This window comes from Fundulus heteroclitus, chromosome 18 (genome assembly GCF_011125445.2).
Source record: "Fundulus heteroclitus isolate FHET01 chromosome 18, MU-UCD_Fhet_4.1, whole genome shotgun sequence".
NCBI lineage: Eukaryota > Metazoa > Chordata > Actinopteri > Cyprinodontiformes > Fundulidae > Fundulus > Fundulus heteroclitus.
This window is the reverse complement of record NC_046378.1, coordinates 34,708,894-34,727,581: the sequence shown is the minus strand read 5'-3', so window position 1 is coordinate 34,727,581 and position 18,688 is coordinate 34,708,894. Positions and strand designations below refer to the sequence as shown.

Here is an 18,688-nt window from a genome sequence, read left to right as displayed (position 1 = left end):
AGTAAATGAATAAAAGCTGATTTCAAATGGTGGTTTTATGTAGCAGAAAAACAAAAAACGTTTCAAATAGCTGCTCCCTGAACGTGACAGCTGGTTCTGCAGCTTCTCAGGAAAAAACAACCGTTATGAAGGGCGTGCAAAAACTGGGAACGCTATTTGTACATCACCTTGGAGGCCTACACCTTTTTTTTTTTAACAGACATGCTTGGGTTCAGCCACATTGTTGGGATTCTGAGCGTGAATGGACTGTTTAATGCCACGCAACAGCGTCTATAGTCGCTGGAGTCTGGACTGGGAAAAGGCAACACCAAAACCTTTATGTTGCTTTTGTTATGGAACCATTCAGAGGTGGACTTGTAAGGGTGCTCTGGGTCATTGCTCTGCAGCAAAATCCAAGTGCACCTGAGCTAATGGCCCTCATGAAGCAGCAAAGTAGCCTCAGACCATCACACTACCACCACCGCCGGATTGGTGGTGTGCTCTTGTATAATTAAGGTATAACTTTGGTATAATTAACCCATTCTAGACTTATAATATATATATACACACACATACATATATATATATATATATACACTATATATATATATATATATATATATATATATATATATATATATATATATACATACATACTATATATATATATATATATATATATATATACATATATATATATATATATATATATATATATATATATATATATATATATATATATATATATATTAATGTCTTTGGTTCTCATCTATTGCTAAATGTCTTTAGATTGGAGGTGATTTGTTTTTCGTTTTCAGATCTTTTGCCTACTTCATGTTGTCAAACAGGTTCAGGTTAAGTAGTATGTGAAATCTCCTGACAATACCCTAACCTGGGTATTGCTAGAGAAATCAAACAAAAATAAATTCACGATTAAACAGGGGACAATTATATTTTCACATTCGGACAGTTTCCCGCCTTAATAAATAAAATCCTCATCTAAAAAACAGGTTTTCGTGTTTGGTCGGGTTATTTTTGCCGAAATTAAATTTTGCTGGATGATTTGAAACATTTACAGTAAGTAGGAAAACGACAAAAATAGAAGTATTTAGGTGGGCAAATACATTTTCACTGTGCTTTAATTCCTCCTTTGATTCAGTAAAGTCAACTTAAATAAACATATTGAATGGCAGACTGTGGAGGAGTCCAGCGCAAAGCAGCACAAGACATCTTCATCAGCTGTGCAGAGGTAATGAAATGAGAGCGCGCCGCCTGGGATGATTATCAGCAGCCGAGCACACGCAGTCACAAAGCACCGAGAGAGCAGATAAACACGAAGCTCCTCCATTGAAGCGGCGGAACGACATGCCGAAGAGACGGCATCGATTCAAAAGAAGGAAACATGCGCGTTTTTTCTTTTTTTTTTACAGAAAGGGCAGCAAAGAAAGAGGAGAAATATATATAAGATGTGCATTAATATAGAAACCAGTGAATAGGCCTATTAACTTGCTGCTGACTACATTATCACACGGCATTCATGTCTGCAGCCAAAGTGAGACATCCCGTCACATAAAACTTACACGCCGGGTTGCTTCCTACGGTAAATCGCTGCGGGAACCAGGATCTCTGGCTGCCCTGGTCGACACTCAGACCGCAAAACTCCACGCCACGCAGCGTTCAGCGGTGACGCACAGAGACTTTTGTCTGGAACCCGGTCAGAGATCTGACGGTGCGTTGGGAGCGCTGGGCTAAACGCGTACAGCGAAGGTTGAGAATGTGTTATGAGAGTCGGGGACAAAAAACAGCACTTCCTACTCGAATGACACAAGCGAGGAATCAAAGAGAAGACGGAACAAAAAAAAGAGGAGCTTCACAGCCTTGGATGTGATTGCTGCTTTGGCCTTTGCTTTGATATCTGCTTTATTGCCACTCGGTAATGAGACATCTTAATGTAATTGGGATTAGATCTTAACGCCGTCCATATGTTCGTCTGGATCTGATAAACACGTGCGCTGATATTCGGGGAGCCGTTAACAAACAACATAATGACGCCTTGAATGCAGCTCGTTTGCTTCCTGCATCGGTGTCGCCTTTGCGCGAAGCTGAGGGAGAAGAAGCTTGCGTGCGCCGCTCATAACGAGATACAGCGTTGAGCAGAAAAAACAACAACAGTAAAGCAAAAGTACGCACACAGGACCAGCATAAAGTGAATCATTGTGGAGTTAAAGGCAATGATTTTATGTTAATAGGGTGAAATTAAGCCCTCTTTACATTAATACCCCTAAACAAAGGCCAGTGCAACCGACTCCCTAGAGTCAACATTATGAAGAAACAGCATTCAAAGCAATTAGAGCCTTGCAAAACCCAATTCTTTATGTACTGTATGCATCTGTCAGCTTTTTAAATCTAGATATAGAAATTTTTGCCAATTCTTCAAAAAAAAAAAAAAAAAAAATCAGGCTCAGCCTTAATCAGATTGAGAGTATCTGTGAACTGCAAATTTCGGGTCGTGCCACAGATTTTTAACTGGATGCAAGTCTGGACTTTTAAATGGGCCGTTCTAACATTAGAAAGTCAACCTCTGCCACAGCCTCAAGTATTTGGCCGTCTATAACCCGGCTTCCTTATCAACTGGACAGAAATCAGATTATTCCACCTTTTTGTATTGCCACCTTTGTTTGCTGCATGTGGGAATGCATTCCCCACAGCATGATGCTATCACCACCGTGCTTGAAGGCGGGGATTCGGTGTTCAGGATGGTATTCAGTGCTAGTTTTCCACAACATGTAGACAAAATGTCCTTCTTCTAAATGTTATCTCTTCAGCATGGCTTGAAGTCTCCTGGTATCAGGTCTTTCTATGGCCTCCTAGCAAACCAAGCCTTTCTTTCCCTCCTCTTCGCAGTTACTTCAATGCTTTCAGGTCTACTGTAAACACAAAACTGTGATGGTGGTGCTGAATAGTGAAACGACATTATTAATTAGGATTAACTCCAACATCACCTAAACTGTCATAGCCAACTAAATGTTGCACTCATGGAGTCCTTTGTACCTGGATGGCCAATGCGACGTCGTGCAGGTCTAGTTTATCACATGAAAGCCAAATAATATACATATTAATGCTGCTTGTGGGGTGAAAAAAATATGAACGTGTCAAGGGGTGTGAATACTTTTGCACGGTATCGCGCCTGTGATGCTATCGCGCAAGTCAGCCGCGTCAAACAGAACATCACATGAACAAAAAGGGACACATTTCAGCTAAAAAGATCCAAATTGCAAACATAAAAAAGGAAAAATCTCCAAATGATCAACCTGAAGCCTTGAATCAAATCAGTTACGCTTGACAAGAACGGCTCATTATTAGAAATGATGAATCCGAGCATAATACAGCTGTAAAGGGATGGTACTGGGTGAAGTCGAGGAGCTACTGAAGCCTTCTTCTCTGCTGTAATTAGAATGGCACTCCATCAGTCCAAAAGGAGAGACCTCCCGAATGCCGCCACCGCTCCTCCGCCGCTTGCCTTCCTCCCGGGGCCCGGCTGCAAAAGCTCTCCAATTTCTAAAGAGGCGCCGGGCACGGTCTCAAATATCAGCTCAGGTTTTAATCTGACCACCTAATGGGATTATTCAGACATAGGCCTTCATTACACACATCAATGGGAGAGTAGAGCCAGGTCACCCCTGCTAGAGAACACATCCTTCAAGCAAGCCCGAAGACGAGGGAGTGGGGGGGGGATCCAGATAATTGAAAGAGTGAACAGAAAAGGGAAAACATTCGCCTGTAATCCTCTGCACTGGCCCCCAACGACCTCCTCTCCAAAGATCTGTTTTTGCTCTTTTAAATCCTAATTTCAGTCTTAATTGGGGCGATTTTCCACCAAGTTGGTGAAATGAGACATATACTTTCATTAAAGGGGGTAAAAGGACTTGGAGCCAGCCAGTTAACATAAAGGACAGAAGCAATTAAAGGTGACACAGCGGCCTTCTAAGGTGCTCCCTGTTATCTCCGTCCCTATGAACGATCAAGAGTAGTTCTTGACACGACAGGATGGAATCAATCAAGACTAAAGGGAAGAGTTCAGATCTGGCTTCCTGCTGGTCTTTCTTGTAAAAGTTCTTATTTTTATATCTCACATAAGAACACTACTGTTCACTATGATTAAACATTTCTACAGTAGGAAGACTTTAAACATTGCACCGGCCAAAGCAGGCCAATGGAAGAAAGGAAGTAATGAACAAAGTAAGACCAAAGGAGGGAAACATAGGGAAGGTAGGAAACAGTCGGTCGAGGCAGATGACCGTTCATACTGAGCCTGGTTCTGCTGGAGGTTTTCCTTCCCTTTAATGGGGAGTTTTTTATTTCCACTGTCGCTTCATGCTTGCTCGGTATGAGGGATTGCTGCAAAGCCATGGACAATGCAGACGACTCTCCCTGTGGCCTTACACTTCTTCAGGAGGAGTGAATGCTGCTTGTCAAGACTTTAATGCAATCAACTGGGTTCCCTTATATAGGATTTTTTTTTTACCAATCTGTATAATCTGACCCAATCTGTATAATCTGATCGATTTTAACTTTGTGAAGTGCCTTGAGATGACATGTTTCATGAATTGGCACTATATAAATTAAATTTAATTGAATTGAAAACAATGAACAAAGGGAGGTAGAACACAATGATCAAAAGACAAAATGATGCAAGACAGAGAATATAGAAAACAACAAGGAAAGAAGACAAAAAACATGAAGTGACACAAGGGAAAGAGGGAACAAGAAAGGGTGGAAGGACACAAGGTGGGCAATACACAGGTAAGGAAAGAAGGACGGACAGAATAAAGAAGGATGGACTGAAAGAAGGAAGGCAGAGAAAAAGGATGGAAGAACTGTCACAACTCTTCCAGACTTCTAAACTAATCAGAAAGTATGGACCCCAAGCAGTCATTTTGGTGGTGGCCTCCAACTGGTGGCGCCTGTTCTGAGAAAAAAACAACAAATGGAACGAGCTGATGTTGCCGTTTCCTTGTCTGTGATACGGGATGAACCCGGGGGTATTTTTCTTTTGCATAGTAAACATAAACGCAACGTTTCAATCAAAATCTTCTGACTCTTCATCTTTGTCGGTCGCGGACTGCTTTGAAAATATTAAAAAGCCCTCCAATTTCATAACCAATAAAATTTCTGGGAAACAAGCGATCAAACTGCGCGATTTGAAATGCCGCCGTCGCGTGCCGTCAGTTGGGTCTTCCCCGCCGTGGCGATGAAAGCCATTAGTCGCCGTGTTGGTCGCTCCCCGTGCGTCGAGCCCATAAGTGAAGGACTTTAAAAACTGAAGAACAGTGCTTTACTTCTGCAACATAAAAAAACACTCTCTCTTCCCAGGATGTTATCGAGCCAGCTACACCCCCGTTCTCATCCCCCCCGCAAGGTCACTTCAGCGGCTTTGCAAACATGAAGATATCATAGGAAAATAACTCACCCAACAGAGCGCCAGAGTCTCGTGCATTTCACGAATGCATGCGGGATCTGAGCGGCCCCGGTGCTCACTAATCATGATTCAGAACCAATGATTTCACAGAAATATGTTAGAAATGGAGGTGATCTGACAGCCTGGAGGAAGGAGAACGGGGTAAGGAGGAGCTGCTCCTCTTTGCACACGGCCGCTACCGGCAACACCTGCCAACCGTCAGATAAAGACGACTCCAGAAGCGGCTATGATACCATTCCAGGAAACAAAATAGGGGGGGTATCTATTAGCGCCGCTGTGGAAATATGCAGATAGTGGCAGAAACTTTGACTTGAAACGTCTAAAACGCGCAGCTAAGATTAATAGGAGGAAGCATGGGCTGTGAGAGGCTATAATTCAATCCAAAGGCATAATAGATGCGTGCAGGTCAGGAATAACAGGAAATGCTTTGGCTATTTTAATGCCGCAGACCGTCGTTTAGGAATAATCATAACAGCTCTGAACGCACACGTTTGACATGATCGAGTGGATGAGTTACCGCGTCCAAAGGTCTTAGTGGCAAAATCTGCTTCTTTTACAGCTCCATCCGATGCCTCTACGTACAGAGCCGTGCAAAAGTATTCCCACCGCTTGATCGTCGCACCATTTTGTTGTTACAACAAACTTCAACGTGTTTTATTTGGATTTTCTATCATAGACCAACCAAGTAGCCCATAATAGTGAAATGGAGGGAACAAAAACACGGTGGTTTGAAATCTTTCCACCTACTCTTTATCTTTTACTGCTAAGTCTTTTGGGGTATGTCTCTATGAGCATTGCAAAATGACTCAAGCTCGATGAAGATGAGCAGTTTTCAAGTATTGCCAGAGAGATGCTGCTCTCCAGGTTCCGTTTCAGCATAGATGATTCAAGCTAATTAATTATTTCCTGTGCATATTATCAATTTCTCTAACCGCCTATTAAGTCATTCCTTTGTTTTCGGTGAGTTGAACCTGGAAAACAAATAAAGCATATGGGACACTGTTCAGGACTGACTTGAAACAGGATCTATGTTTCTCCTCAGAATTGCCTGCCTGCATTTAGTTCAACCCATCTTCCTATCACCATCCCACAGCATGAAGTTGCCACCTCTATGCTTAGCTCGGCTGGCGATGTGTTAAGCGTAGTGGCTTTGTTCTTGCCATTCTTCTATAAAACCCAGATTTGTGGACTGTACAACTAATATTTAACCTCTCAAAAGATTCTACCACCTGAGCTGTGGAGCTCGGCAGCTCCCCCAAAGTTACAGTTGGACCTTCATGCTGCTTCTGATTATCGCTGTCCCTGGTGGCCTGCCAGTTTAGGTGGATGCCCATTGGTGTTGTTCCATTGGATGCTTAGGCTTTCACAGAATAGATGTATTTAGACCTATATTAAATTCAGCACAAATGAAGTCTTCTTACTTATAATGTGTGTTTGGAAATGAGACGTGTGGACAACGTTGATGCTCCGTGCGCTTTTTGCTCCAAAGTAGCACTATTCTCCTAAACTCTAGAGGGCAGCGCTGTGCTCTTTCATCAAGCGTACTAGACTCCACTATGTGTAAACGTAGAAAACACATGTTAAATACCAAGATTTTAAAGTTTATTCCTTTCTTTTGTTCTTCTATTTTAAGACGTGACGTCAATTTCAGTCCAGGAATTGCTAACAAGTTGTTGATCACGGTGATCTTTATGGGCCAAATCATAAAGATGTCTATATTTACGAACCTCAGCGAGAAGGAGCGCTAGCTCATCCGCCATGTTTTCTCGCCGTGGACTGTCCACATTGTTAGAAATCTTCCTTGGTGCGCTGAGCGGAAACGTTTGGCTGCACGGAGGGAGCCAAAATTACGTAATACAGCCGCGCGGAGCTCACAGATGGGTCATTTATATTTCACTTCACAATTTTGTACCCAATTATGTTGGTCTGGCGCATAAAAACCCTTATAAAATAGTTAGAGGTTTGGTTGGAGCATGTTCAAATCTGGAAAAGTTTAAGGAGCATGAATAGTTTCGCAAGGTGTTGTAAAACAGACGAGTCGTTAAAAGAGAAAAATGGTAAACAAGCGCATCCCCGATAAAACAAAAAGGAAAGAAAGACATTTTGTAGTGGAAATGATTTGTGGCTTCTGAAAAACAACAGACTAGATACAGAGCAAGGGTTCGTATTTCAGTGGAAGCCACAGCATAAAGCAAACAGCAGGAGCGCCAAATGTTCAAAGACGCTGAAGGAAAGGAACGTCTGAAGCAGAAGGGCCTTTTACAGCGAGAAAGAGGGAGAGAGGAGCCGTTTCCTAACTCTGTCCTGCAGGTTTCTAGGTGTGTTGCAGTCGTGTCTACACACGACAAGACGGCGAAACAGAAGGAGACAAACATTCCTGAGCCTGAGCTACAATCGCTTGGACAAGGTTATGACATAGGCCGGGAAAATGAAAAGGATTTCAAAGCGCGGGTTCGGGGAGTGGTGTCATATTGTGACTAATCGAGGAACAAGCAGCCGACAACAGCGGATCAAAAGGAAACGCAGGAAGGAGTCGGGGAGTAGTGACAGGGAGCAAAAAGGAAGATGGAGGGCGCGTTTTGGAGAAGTCGGCAACAGTGACAACAGCAAATAAAGAGTGGCATAATGAGCGAATGAGGATGGGGGACAATCGGAGAAGACACATCAATTCAGTGGATCCAAAGATCCTCATTACTTCCCCTGTCTGAATTCGCCAGTAGTTGTGAAGTCATGGAAATGTAATTCTGCCACAACGAATAAAAGCTCATCACTGAGAGGAATTAAACATGCTTCACGGGGAGATGCAGCTGAGGCAAATCTCATGAGTGACTTCTTTCTTCCACATCCACGCTTCTTTATTCCCCCCTCTCTCTCTCTATTTGTCAAAACACTCCTCATTTTACCATCACTTATCCGACTGGGACAGAACCCACCTCACATGTAGGTAAATGCCACTTGCTGCACTAAAACCTTCAAACTCGTAACTCAAATTGAATTTTGTTTTTCAAACAGCCGGCGGATAAGAAGCTCGGGGGGACGTGCCGGAGGAGATAAGGCGCTGAAAGCACTCATGAAAGCGCCGGTGACATCATTCCCCGCTACGCGTGTTTGAACGTGCGGCAACCTGCAGGATCGATCCGGAAAAGGAGAAAAAAAAAAATCACACAAAAAAAGGCAAGAAAAAACAGCAGACCGGTTTGGAAGCTCAGTCGAAACTGCTCCCATGGTGCCCTGAACACGCATGTGGAGGCAGCACCATGCTGCGGGGGGGCCTTTCTTCACCAGGAAGCTGGTCGGAGCTGATGCGAGGACGGATGCAGCCGCAGGAAACGGCGGACGGACGTACGCCACACGTTTCAGATTGTTTAAAAAAAAAGGCCATCGTCCTTCTTTGTGTTGGTCTGTTACATAACGCCTCGATAAAATACATGACAGTTTGCAGTCGTAAAGTGACGAGATGTGAAGGGTGTGAACACTTTTACGGGACAATAAAATCTCCCTGCTTTTTACCGGTGGTTGAAAACTCCCGGTACAGCACTGTCTCTGGCAAAGCTGGCATATCAGAAACAGAAACAGCACATTAAGGTTTTTGTTTTTTTGAGCTCATGGAGATAATCACTTTTTGCTGCAGGGGCCTCTTCTAATCACTTTAAATGCACTTTTAATGAGCGACGAATATTTACACCAGCATCTCAACACCAGTGCTCCTTTAAAAAACATGTTTGCTCATAATGCGACGTTATTAAACCATCTCTCCCTTTATCGCTGGCCTGCATGTGGCCTGAGTGCTAAAGCTGAGAGGCTGTTATTGGGTCAGCAGGCTCGCTGCAAACAAATCCCAACATTAGGACGTCGAGCCAGACGAGGTCAGGGCAGTGTTTGTTTACCACACTGCCCTGCTCTCAACTTTTTCACTAATTGTTTTTGTATATATATATAGATATATATATATAGATATAGAGAGAGAGATAGAGAGAGAGAGAGAGAGAGAGAGAGAGAGACACACAGAGAGATAGATACACACAGAGAGAGAGACACAGAGATAGAGAGACACAGAGATACAGAGAGAGAGAGACACATAGAGACACAGAGAGAGATAGAGACACAGAGATAGACACAGAGAGATAGATATACGAGAGAGGACAGAGAAGATACCATAGAGAGAGATGATAGATGATGAGAGCAGTATAAGACTGATAGAGAGATCGATATGACGATAGACATATACATCGAGTATGAGAAGAGATAGAGACAACAGATACAGTATATAGCTATAATATATATGATACATATACATACAGCTATATATATTAGATATACATATACATACATATCTATATATAGATATATCTATATATATATATAATATATATATATATATATATATTATATAACTATATATATATATATATATATATATATACACACACATATATATATACATATATATACACACATATATATATATAGATATGTAGGTTTTGTTTCTAAGTCGTTATGTTGGGGCCGTAATGAATGAATCACCGCACGGCAGCAGCATCAGCATCAGCTCTGGAGCCAGTGGTCAGACTCCAGGACAGCATGTGACCTACTTCATCAGGCTCTCAGGGAGGCGTGACAGATCCAACACCACACTGGTGGACAGCAATGAGCAAGAAGAAAGAGGGGGTGAGTTGGGCCGATGGGGCATCAGCCAATGCCCCCCCCCCCCCCAAGCCCGCTCCATCTGCCTGCCACATCCCTCTCCTCGGCATATCCTCCGGAGAGGAGAAACAGCAAGCCATGCAGAAACAAATGTTAAGATAAATCACTTGGATCTCAGCTGCTCTTCTCTCACATGCTCTCCCCTGGTGACATTTGCATTTCAAGTGTCCGGTCAGGTCTATCACTTCTTCTTCTTCTTCTTCTTCTTCTCGAAAAGCTAAAAAAGATAAATAAAAACCCACTGCTGCTGAAAAAGGGGAGCCTCCCTCTCCTCCGTTTTTACGCGGCGCGACGGCTTCCACTCGTCAGCGCTTACCCTGGCACAGAACAACGCAGCATAGGCTTTTACGGGGCGGCCCGCGCTGCTTCGAGCAGGGGAGGCAGTCCATGCTAATGTCTGATTTGGATAATGAGGTGTGATCTTGGCAGGATCCGAGATGCAGACAACCCCGACGCCAGCAGCTAAAGACGTGGGGGCGAGGAAGTCGCTTCATCACACTGAAGACGCGGATGCCTTGCGGGTTTGTAGATGTCGAAGCAGAAAGTTCAAGGGTGATGAGAAACACCCAGGAGGAGGTGTGTGTGTGTGTGTGTGTGTGTGTGTGTGGGGGGGGGGGGGGTCCTAAAATGTCTGCTGACATATCTCAGCTTTAAATGAGAGTGTAATAATACAGAAGACACACACATGTGGCCTTTGGATCTATGAATAATGCAGGTGGCGATGTGAGGAGGCAACGGCGCAATATGATATAGAGCGCAGATTGAGACGGATGACAGGCAAAGACAAACAAATTTCACATTGCAAGGGGAGCCATAACGTCTCTCCTCTCCGTCGGGGAACAGAACGAGACAAATGGCTGCGGAGAGAAGCGCCGCTGTTACACGTCAGTAATATACGGCGCGTCGCTCGCTTTTTTCGAGGATGCTCCTGCTGCAGTCATCGCGACTTTTATTTCGTAGAGGCACGGATGCGCCGTCACGTCTAAGACAAGCAACCTATACCGCAGGGACACCGGGACTGAACTTCAGAATTGATCAAATCTACGCACGACGAGCTACGGAAGCTACCATCTTCAGTTACATCCGGCAAAATGACGGCTTTATGTCATACAGCGACCTTTTGGTCACGTTACAACCACGGGCGCTTACTTTTTTCAAGTAAATAAAATAAAACAATCACAAATTAAAAAAAAAATATATAAAGCAACATTTTATGTATCTGTATTCAACTCACTGATTCGATACTTGAAGAGTCAATCTTTGCCGCAATTACAACGGCCGAAAACTAAGAAAAAACAAAATCTCCAGTATGATGATACATCAAGATCCTGCCACTATCATGTATTAAATTTGGTCACATCCGACCAGAGATCCTTCCTCCACCGGTTTCCTACCTGGCTTCTGGAAGACTGCCATAGTTTTTCTAAAATATTGGTATTTTAACTCATTTCTGTGAGTGTTTATCTACAGGTTAAGCTAACCCCTCTTCTACCTTCTACCTGCAACTTCTCCAGGACTCATTCTTCTTCCAGTTCACAATTATTTGCTACTTTGAGTAGCACTATGACGTAAAATATCAATCAAATATATTAATTGTGGTAGCATAACATAGCAACATGTAACAAAAGTTTAATCCCTTGAAGCCCGCAGTCAGTCACTGGTTATGTTGAGATATTTAGCTTTTTCTGCATTAAATCCTCTGGGAACCCTTTAATAGTTAAACGTTTTTATTCCATCCAGAATGCCAATGCTACTGCAAACGGCAACCACTGCATCAGGAACTGAGAAACTATTCTTGTAAGAAATGCTGCTGCACCACCAGAGTAGTTTTAACAACTCCAGGAATCGATGCACAAGTGCCCTCAAGTCGTTCTGGGGGGGCCCTGTTGTAGCCCCGGAGTCCAGTAAAAGCAGTTTCGCCCGATGCACTGAAGCCGTGATATTTAGACTGCTTTCTGCGACGCTGCAGCCTGTATGATACGACCTTTCTCTGATGGACTAGATTCTCCCAGCTTTTACCGGTCGCATCTCTTAAATGAAGCTTTAAAGGAACAGCGGGAGAAGACTCTCTGGAGGATTTAAGCCAACGTGCAGAAAACTTCAACAGCTTCTTAATTTTATCCAAGACTTTCTTCATCACAAACATCCATTCTGCAACACGATGGGTATTTACACTCAGACTTGTCATTTTGACCTGGCCCATAGTGCTTTGCTGCTGCATTTGGAAACAGTTTTTTTTTTTTTTTTTGCACTTGCCTCATTGGTTTTACATACTGAGGCTGATGACTAGAGAGCCAGAACAACTGCGCAGGTGATTCCTTCTCTTTAGCCAGCGTCACCTCCTCCCGCCATCTCTGGGCGCTTTATTCCCTCCATATCAGTGGAACGCAGCAACCGGAGGACGGAGAGAAGCGACAGCCAGCGAGCAGCCGAGGCTCACTCTGGCGGTTACGTAAAGTCTTGTAAACAGCCTTCTGCCCTCTTTTTCCACCTCTGCTCCGCTCCCAGATGCTGTTTGCCTCGGAGCTTATTTCTGACTTCCACTTTTGCTACTCGACTAAATTCCAAAAAATCAGATCCACTGGAGCATCTCGCTCGCTCACGCGGACGCGTTTTATTTATTTATATTTCCGCTGAACGGTCCCCCGCTTTTATTTCATTTTTAACACGTGTCACTTCCCCCCCCCCCTTTTTTTTTTTTCCTCTCCACCATTTTCTCTCGTAACTTGATTTTCTCCAACAGAGGCCAACTATTTATTGCTTGTTCAGACAAGCGTGAACAGATATTGGCACCAATAGGCCTCTGCTTACGGAGGCGTCCGTGCTCACGCTCTCTCTCCAAATTGAAGAGAACGTTCCCACTCCATCCTGTTTAACCCGAGCGGCGAGGCCCCGTAGCAAAACCGACTGCATCTGCGCTTAGCAAGGCAGCTCGGCTCCACGCTCCTGACAAACAAGGAGTGAAGGTTAGTTCGGCTGAGCCATGAGGGATTTCTGAAAGGTTCGCAGAAACGTTGACCCCCTGACAGATCCGGCATCAGCCCTTTCGAGCCGATCCCTGGAATAATGCGCCGTCTTCAAACGGTTTTCTCACAGAGAAGCGGCTCGTGTGAGAGAATAAATCTCAGCCTCAAGTAAACAAATATATCCGCGAATGTAGAAAAAGAAAACACAAAAAAACTTTCCCACATTTCAATTTGCTGTCAACTGCCAAGTACGAAAACCACACATCTGCTTTCTCAGGGGCGATAATGACATAATTGTAAGGCCATCCCGACAAAACGGCCATTCATCACGCCGCATTATGCGCTGGGAAGAAATTTAAGGTGGCGACATTGATTTGTTTCAAACACAAAAACAGTGCGCGGCTGCTGGAAAGCTGATTATCCTAATGAAAGGCTGATTTAGCTCTCATGAGCTGGAGGACAATCTTTGAGGCTTAACCGCTTCACTCAGCCCTCTTCCTGTGGCTTCGTCTGACGGCTTGAGTGGCATTCCTATTAAAAAGCTGCTGAGAAAGATCGGTCAAAAAATAACTTCCATTGTGGGGGCTTGTTTAATTGTCTTTACTTTTTTAGCACGGCCTCTGATGCCGCTCGGTAATTAGCTGATTAATCATATCTGACGACTCGTCAGCTTTATCTCGGGAGATTTCTGAACTGCATGCAAATGAGCCGGGGGAAGCGTCGCGCAAAGTTTCCCTCTTCCGCCCTCCCTTCCCCGCGAAGTGCTTCATTAGATTCTGACACCATATCGGCAGAACACGTGTCCTCGTGGAAAGCCTCCGTCACCCGCGCGACTTACTATTGTCGGTGCCATCCGGGCTGCGAGCGCCACCCCTAAAACTAATTGAAACAAGGCGCTCTGTGGCCCTCGCCGATATCTGCGGCTCCGCAGCGCCTGCAAATCCGTCAGCAAAAAGGAAGCCTGATTAAAATGCGCTTCCCTTTAAGAGCTTCATCAGTGCCGCATCCCACGGTGAGAAAATAGCTTTTCTCCCATACAAACAAGTTGTCAAGGACATTTTATCTCCCTGACACAGGTGGCGGGGGCTGACTAACCGACAGGTGTGCCGCATATTACCCTGTCAATCTAAAAATTAACTTCAAAATGAAAACAAAACGAGAACCCTGCCGAGTTCATGCATATTCCGGCAAAAAAACGGTCGAGGCTTGAAGGAATTTCTAAATCTTGATTGCTTGGGCTTCACTTTTGTCATTACTCTGTTAAAGTTGACTTCAGGCTAAAGACGCCATCTGGCTGAGCTACTGATTCTCAAACAACTCCTCAGAGAGCCTGTAAATCTCAGAATCATTAAAAATCAGACTTTTAACAAGGAAGAGGGGGAAAAAAAAAATGTTTGTTTTATATTTACCAACAGTCCAGCCCGGATTAGGTGTCAAGGCTTTCCTCACTGCAGGGGACACTTGGGTGGGGGAAGGGAAAACATGCACTATGAAGTTAATGAGTCATCAGCATATTTGTTTAGCCCCAATTATACACCGCCAATTTAAAGAAGATCCTCAGAGCCCAGACTCACAGTGAAAACCAAATTTAAGAAAATTCCCAGAACACAAACAGGCGCAGGTATAAAATCTACAGTCATATTTAATAAATCAGAATCTTCTGATGAGGCTTGTCTTGTACAAGGTATTATTTTTGAAAATAAGGAGGTGTTAAGCCCTCATTTCTGTAATAATAATGTTTTTTTTTTTTTTTTGGGGGGGGGAGGTGTTATTGGTCTGACGTAATATTCTTATATTAAATGTGTTTTCATACATGTAAGCAAAAAAATAAATAAAAAAATATGATTAACAGAAATGAAGGCTCAAAACCATCAGTTTGTGTGTAAATAACCGACATACTCTGGACTGATTTACTGAAATAAATGAACTGTACGATTCACATTCTCATCTATTGAATATGACTGTATGAAAGCATTTGTTTTGCACAAGCATGACACACACGGACAACGTCGCCGCCCTCGCTGGTTCAAATCAAAAGCGTTGAACTACACCGCTTCAGATCATCCGCAGCCATTTCTGAGCTGCTCTGCACTTTGACGGGGCGCCACGCTGGAGCTGAGGCTCTGAACGGTGCTTTTCGGGGGGGGGGGGAGAGGCTGGCTGCTCTCCCTGTAACCTGACAGCGTTACTATGGCAACCGGGCAACATCCTTTTAAGGCTGGTATGGCAACCTTTGGGAAATTCAGTGCTCCTGGCCATGTAACAGTATAGAACAACACTTGGAGCTTGTTTCCAGCCAGCTTATTACTTCAGAGGGTACAAAAAGACGACCGGGTGTGAGCGTCGACGCTTAATATTCAGGACAGGTTTCGCCGTGAATGTAATTCCAGATATCAAGGATGGAGCTCCTTTAGTGGAAATAAAAGCAGCTTTCAAACTGTCAGGCAGAACACATGAAATGCTGAAACATATGAAATGATAAAATACAGTATTATACCCCCTAGAATGAAATAAACTGGCACTGAATTGCGTTTCTGTAACGGTGAAAGGACATTTGCAATTGTAGATTCAATTCTAAAAGGGAAGATTTGTAAACGTAGGTTACAAACGAGAAGTTTTAAATCTTCTGGATGCTTCATAAAAAGGGGGCGTGGCTTAGGTCAAAAGGGTCTCCGTTAGTGCGTGGTCGTCTTAAGCTAACGCTGTTATAGTTCACAAGTGAACCCATGAGAATTAGGAAAGTTTGAGTTAAACAACATTCTATTTGGATAATTTTATGTCATGTTTTTGCTAATTCATGTAGAAAAGAAGTAGCTGAAGCAAACGGGCATCTCTAAATCAGCCACTTTCTGTGGTATTAATTGTATTTCATAAGTTCTGCAGCACCTAGGGTCAGCCTCTGTCCATTTTGGGTCTTTAGATACCCTCTCCATCCGGGTCCAGTCTCATTCAAACTGAGCGCATTTGTTGCTCAGCATTTGTTTGACGACATGCCAAGCAAGCCTCTGGCAGCAATTATTCAGATCCTTCGCTGGTTTTTATGAAAGTTCAGGAGGAGAAACCTCAACAAGTAGTTTCAGTTATCCCAGAAGAACGGTCGTCTGTTGTTTTGCACTTTGGAAAAAAAAAAAGAGTCCAAAAGTCACAAGAAAAAGGGTTCATGCATTGTGTTCTGGTTCCTGATTATGTGATGTGAACTACCTGCTATGAACAAGGAGTGATTTCATAGATTCAAGATTCATTATTCCTTTTGTTTCACCTGGCGCCGCGGCAACGGGCGAGCCTTTAAGCAGTTGCAAATGTAAAATAAAGAGAATAGAAAAAAAAAAAAAAAAAACCCTGACAAACTGAAACTGAGCACACTCCAATCATGTACCCACGCATTGCTCACTTTGTTCACACAATAAAAAATTATGCAGACAAATGAGGAGAATAAACAAAAAGACTGCTGGGAGCGCAGCATTGTGGTTTGTTAATTTAAGCGATCGATAAAAAAACAAAAAAAAAAACAGGAGAGATGGAAAATTACTTCGGTGCGTTTGCTTTGTCTTTTTAAAAGAGTCGCAATTCTTTGTGCCAAACGCTCGACGCGAGCGGTTCCGCAGCCATTTCCTGTTTCTAAAGGTTCTTTAAGAGCTTTTCAGATTCAGACTGCTACACTACTAACTTAGTTGGAACACGTTTTCGCTCTGCAGACAATGTTGTTACATCGGGGGAAAACCTTTTTTTTTTTTTTTTTTTCCTTTTTTCTTAGCCTTATCCCTACATGAGAAATAGTACATGGAGAGAGAGAGAGAGAGGATGCAGAAGCAAATGATACTGTAAGGAACAGCTGTTCATTTCACAACAAGCACGCCATTTCCAGAGACACGAGTTAACATGCAAAGCAATGCAAGTTAGAACACGCCGGATTCCCAGAAACCAAGCAGCTCAGAGAGAGAGAGAGAGAGAGAGAGAGAGAGAAAGCCTTTCCAGTCCGACCAGACCAAAACTGGAACAGTCCCCCAACGCCACGCACACAGCTGCTACCAATCAGAGGAAGATCCCCTAATCTTTAGGATGCATAGGGACTTCTGGCTCGTAATGGATAGCAGAGACTTTGCGGGTCTCCTTTTGGGTTAGAACCAAAAGGAGACCGCAGAGTTTGTGTGCCGGCAATTACGTGGAAGGGTAGGAAACTGAATCAGTTTTGCTCAGCATTTTGTTCCCCCCCCCCACACACCCACCCACCCCAGAAGAGACAAAAGAAGAAGTTCAACAACAGCAGAGGCACGAGCTAGCAGGCTATGATCAATACAGTGCCCTCAACTAAAACCCCCAATTTCCTGGATGTTATTTTAGGCGCCGATAATAGACCTGCTCCCACACGTGTTTGGATGTGTGATGGGAGGCGGGGGGGTTCAGGGGGGGGGGGGGGGGGGTTGTTCTAACAAGCTGCGTCGAGCCCTGATGCACAAACACTGAAAAGCACAGATGATTTGTGACAATCAGATGAAGCTGTGCGTGTGTGCAGCCACGGTGCCTTGCAGACGTATTCAGGCGTCCTGGATGTTTCTTAACCTTTTGTCACGGTCCAGCCACAGGCCGTGATGTCATCTATGGGGATCGCATGCGGCAGACCGACACAAAGCGGTGCGTGATTACGGAGGGGAAGCAAAAACCCAACGAGGAATTCACTCTTTGTTCCGTAAACAAGGATCTGATAAGTGTTGCTCGCATTTGAATGAGGCACCCTTTCCTCGCCCTTAGTTGCCCAGATTCAGATCTGGACTTTGACTGGGCCAGTCCAACTCCTGATCAGGCTTTGATCAAACGGAGTCTTTTGTAGCCTGTAGCAGGATCTCTTTCTACGTTTGACTCCATCCATCTTCCCATCACTCCTGACCACCTTTCCTGTCCCTGCAGAAGGGAAGCGTGCCCACAGCATGCTGATTTTACCACCGCTGTGTTTTTAGTGGTGTGTGCGTTCGCTGTTCTGATAGTGTTTTGCACGCAGGCCAAAAGGTTCGACTCTATTCTCAGCCGTCTTCAGCCAAACTGCAAACAGTTTTACACTCAACAACGGCTCATCTATAAAGGTCAGATTTGTGGAGTGGGTGACAAATCGCTGCTCCTCCAGAGTCAGCGTGGGAATCCCAGCTGCTTTTTTCCGTCCTCCGTCTGGTGTGTCGCTTCGTCTCATCGACACTGTTTGGTCTTCGGTGTTTTGGTAGAAATTTGAAAATGCCAGAGAACATCTGCATTACACACTATTTTCTATTTAGATAGAAGGCAGTGGGACGTTTTGGATTCCATTTAGAGGAACCGGGCTCAAATGGAGTGTCTAAAGATGCACTTTTCCTTAAAGAACGGACTTTTTGAGTATTCCCTTTTGTTCTCCACCCTCTAGGGCCTTTGTAGAACAACTTTAATTATAATACAGCTGGACTCTGTTCCCTAAACGGGTCACCTCCAAAGGCAAATGGTTGCCTTAATATTTTATTTCTGGGTATTCAAGTAAAAGGTGCTAAATTTAAATCTGCGCCTAACTTTCCATGGTCCTCAAACGTTTCATTTTAGA

At 43.9% G+C, this 18,688-nt stretch overlaps 1 protein-coding gene across 7 annotated transcripts in view; it reads right to left on the bottom strand.

Moving 5' to 3' along the window:
• nectin1b (nectin cell adhesion molecule 1b) overlaps nucleotides 1–18,688 on the bottom strand; it is a 263,771-nt gene that overhangs the window by 151,892 nt on the left and 93,191 nt on the right. Inside the window, exon 6 of one of the 7 annotated variants that reach the window (XM_021319370.2) lies at nucleotides 14,538–14,588. The exons of the other annotated variants lie outside the window; for them this stretch is intronic. Within the exon in view, the coding sequence (XP_021175045.2) occupies nucleotides 14,538–14,588 (51 nt within the window). The remainder of the gene's footprint in view (nucleotides 1–14,537; nucleotides 14,589–18,688) is intronic. 7 annotated transcript variants of the gene reach the window in all.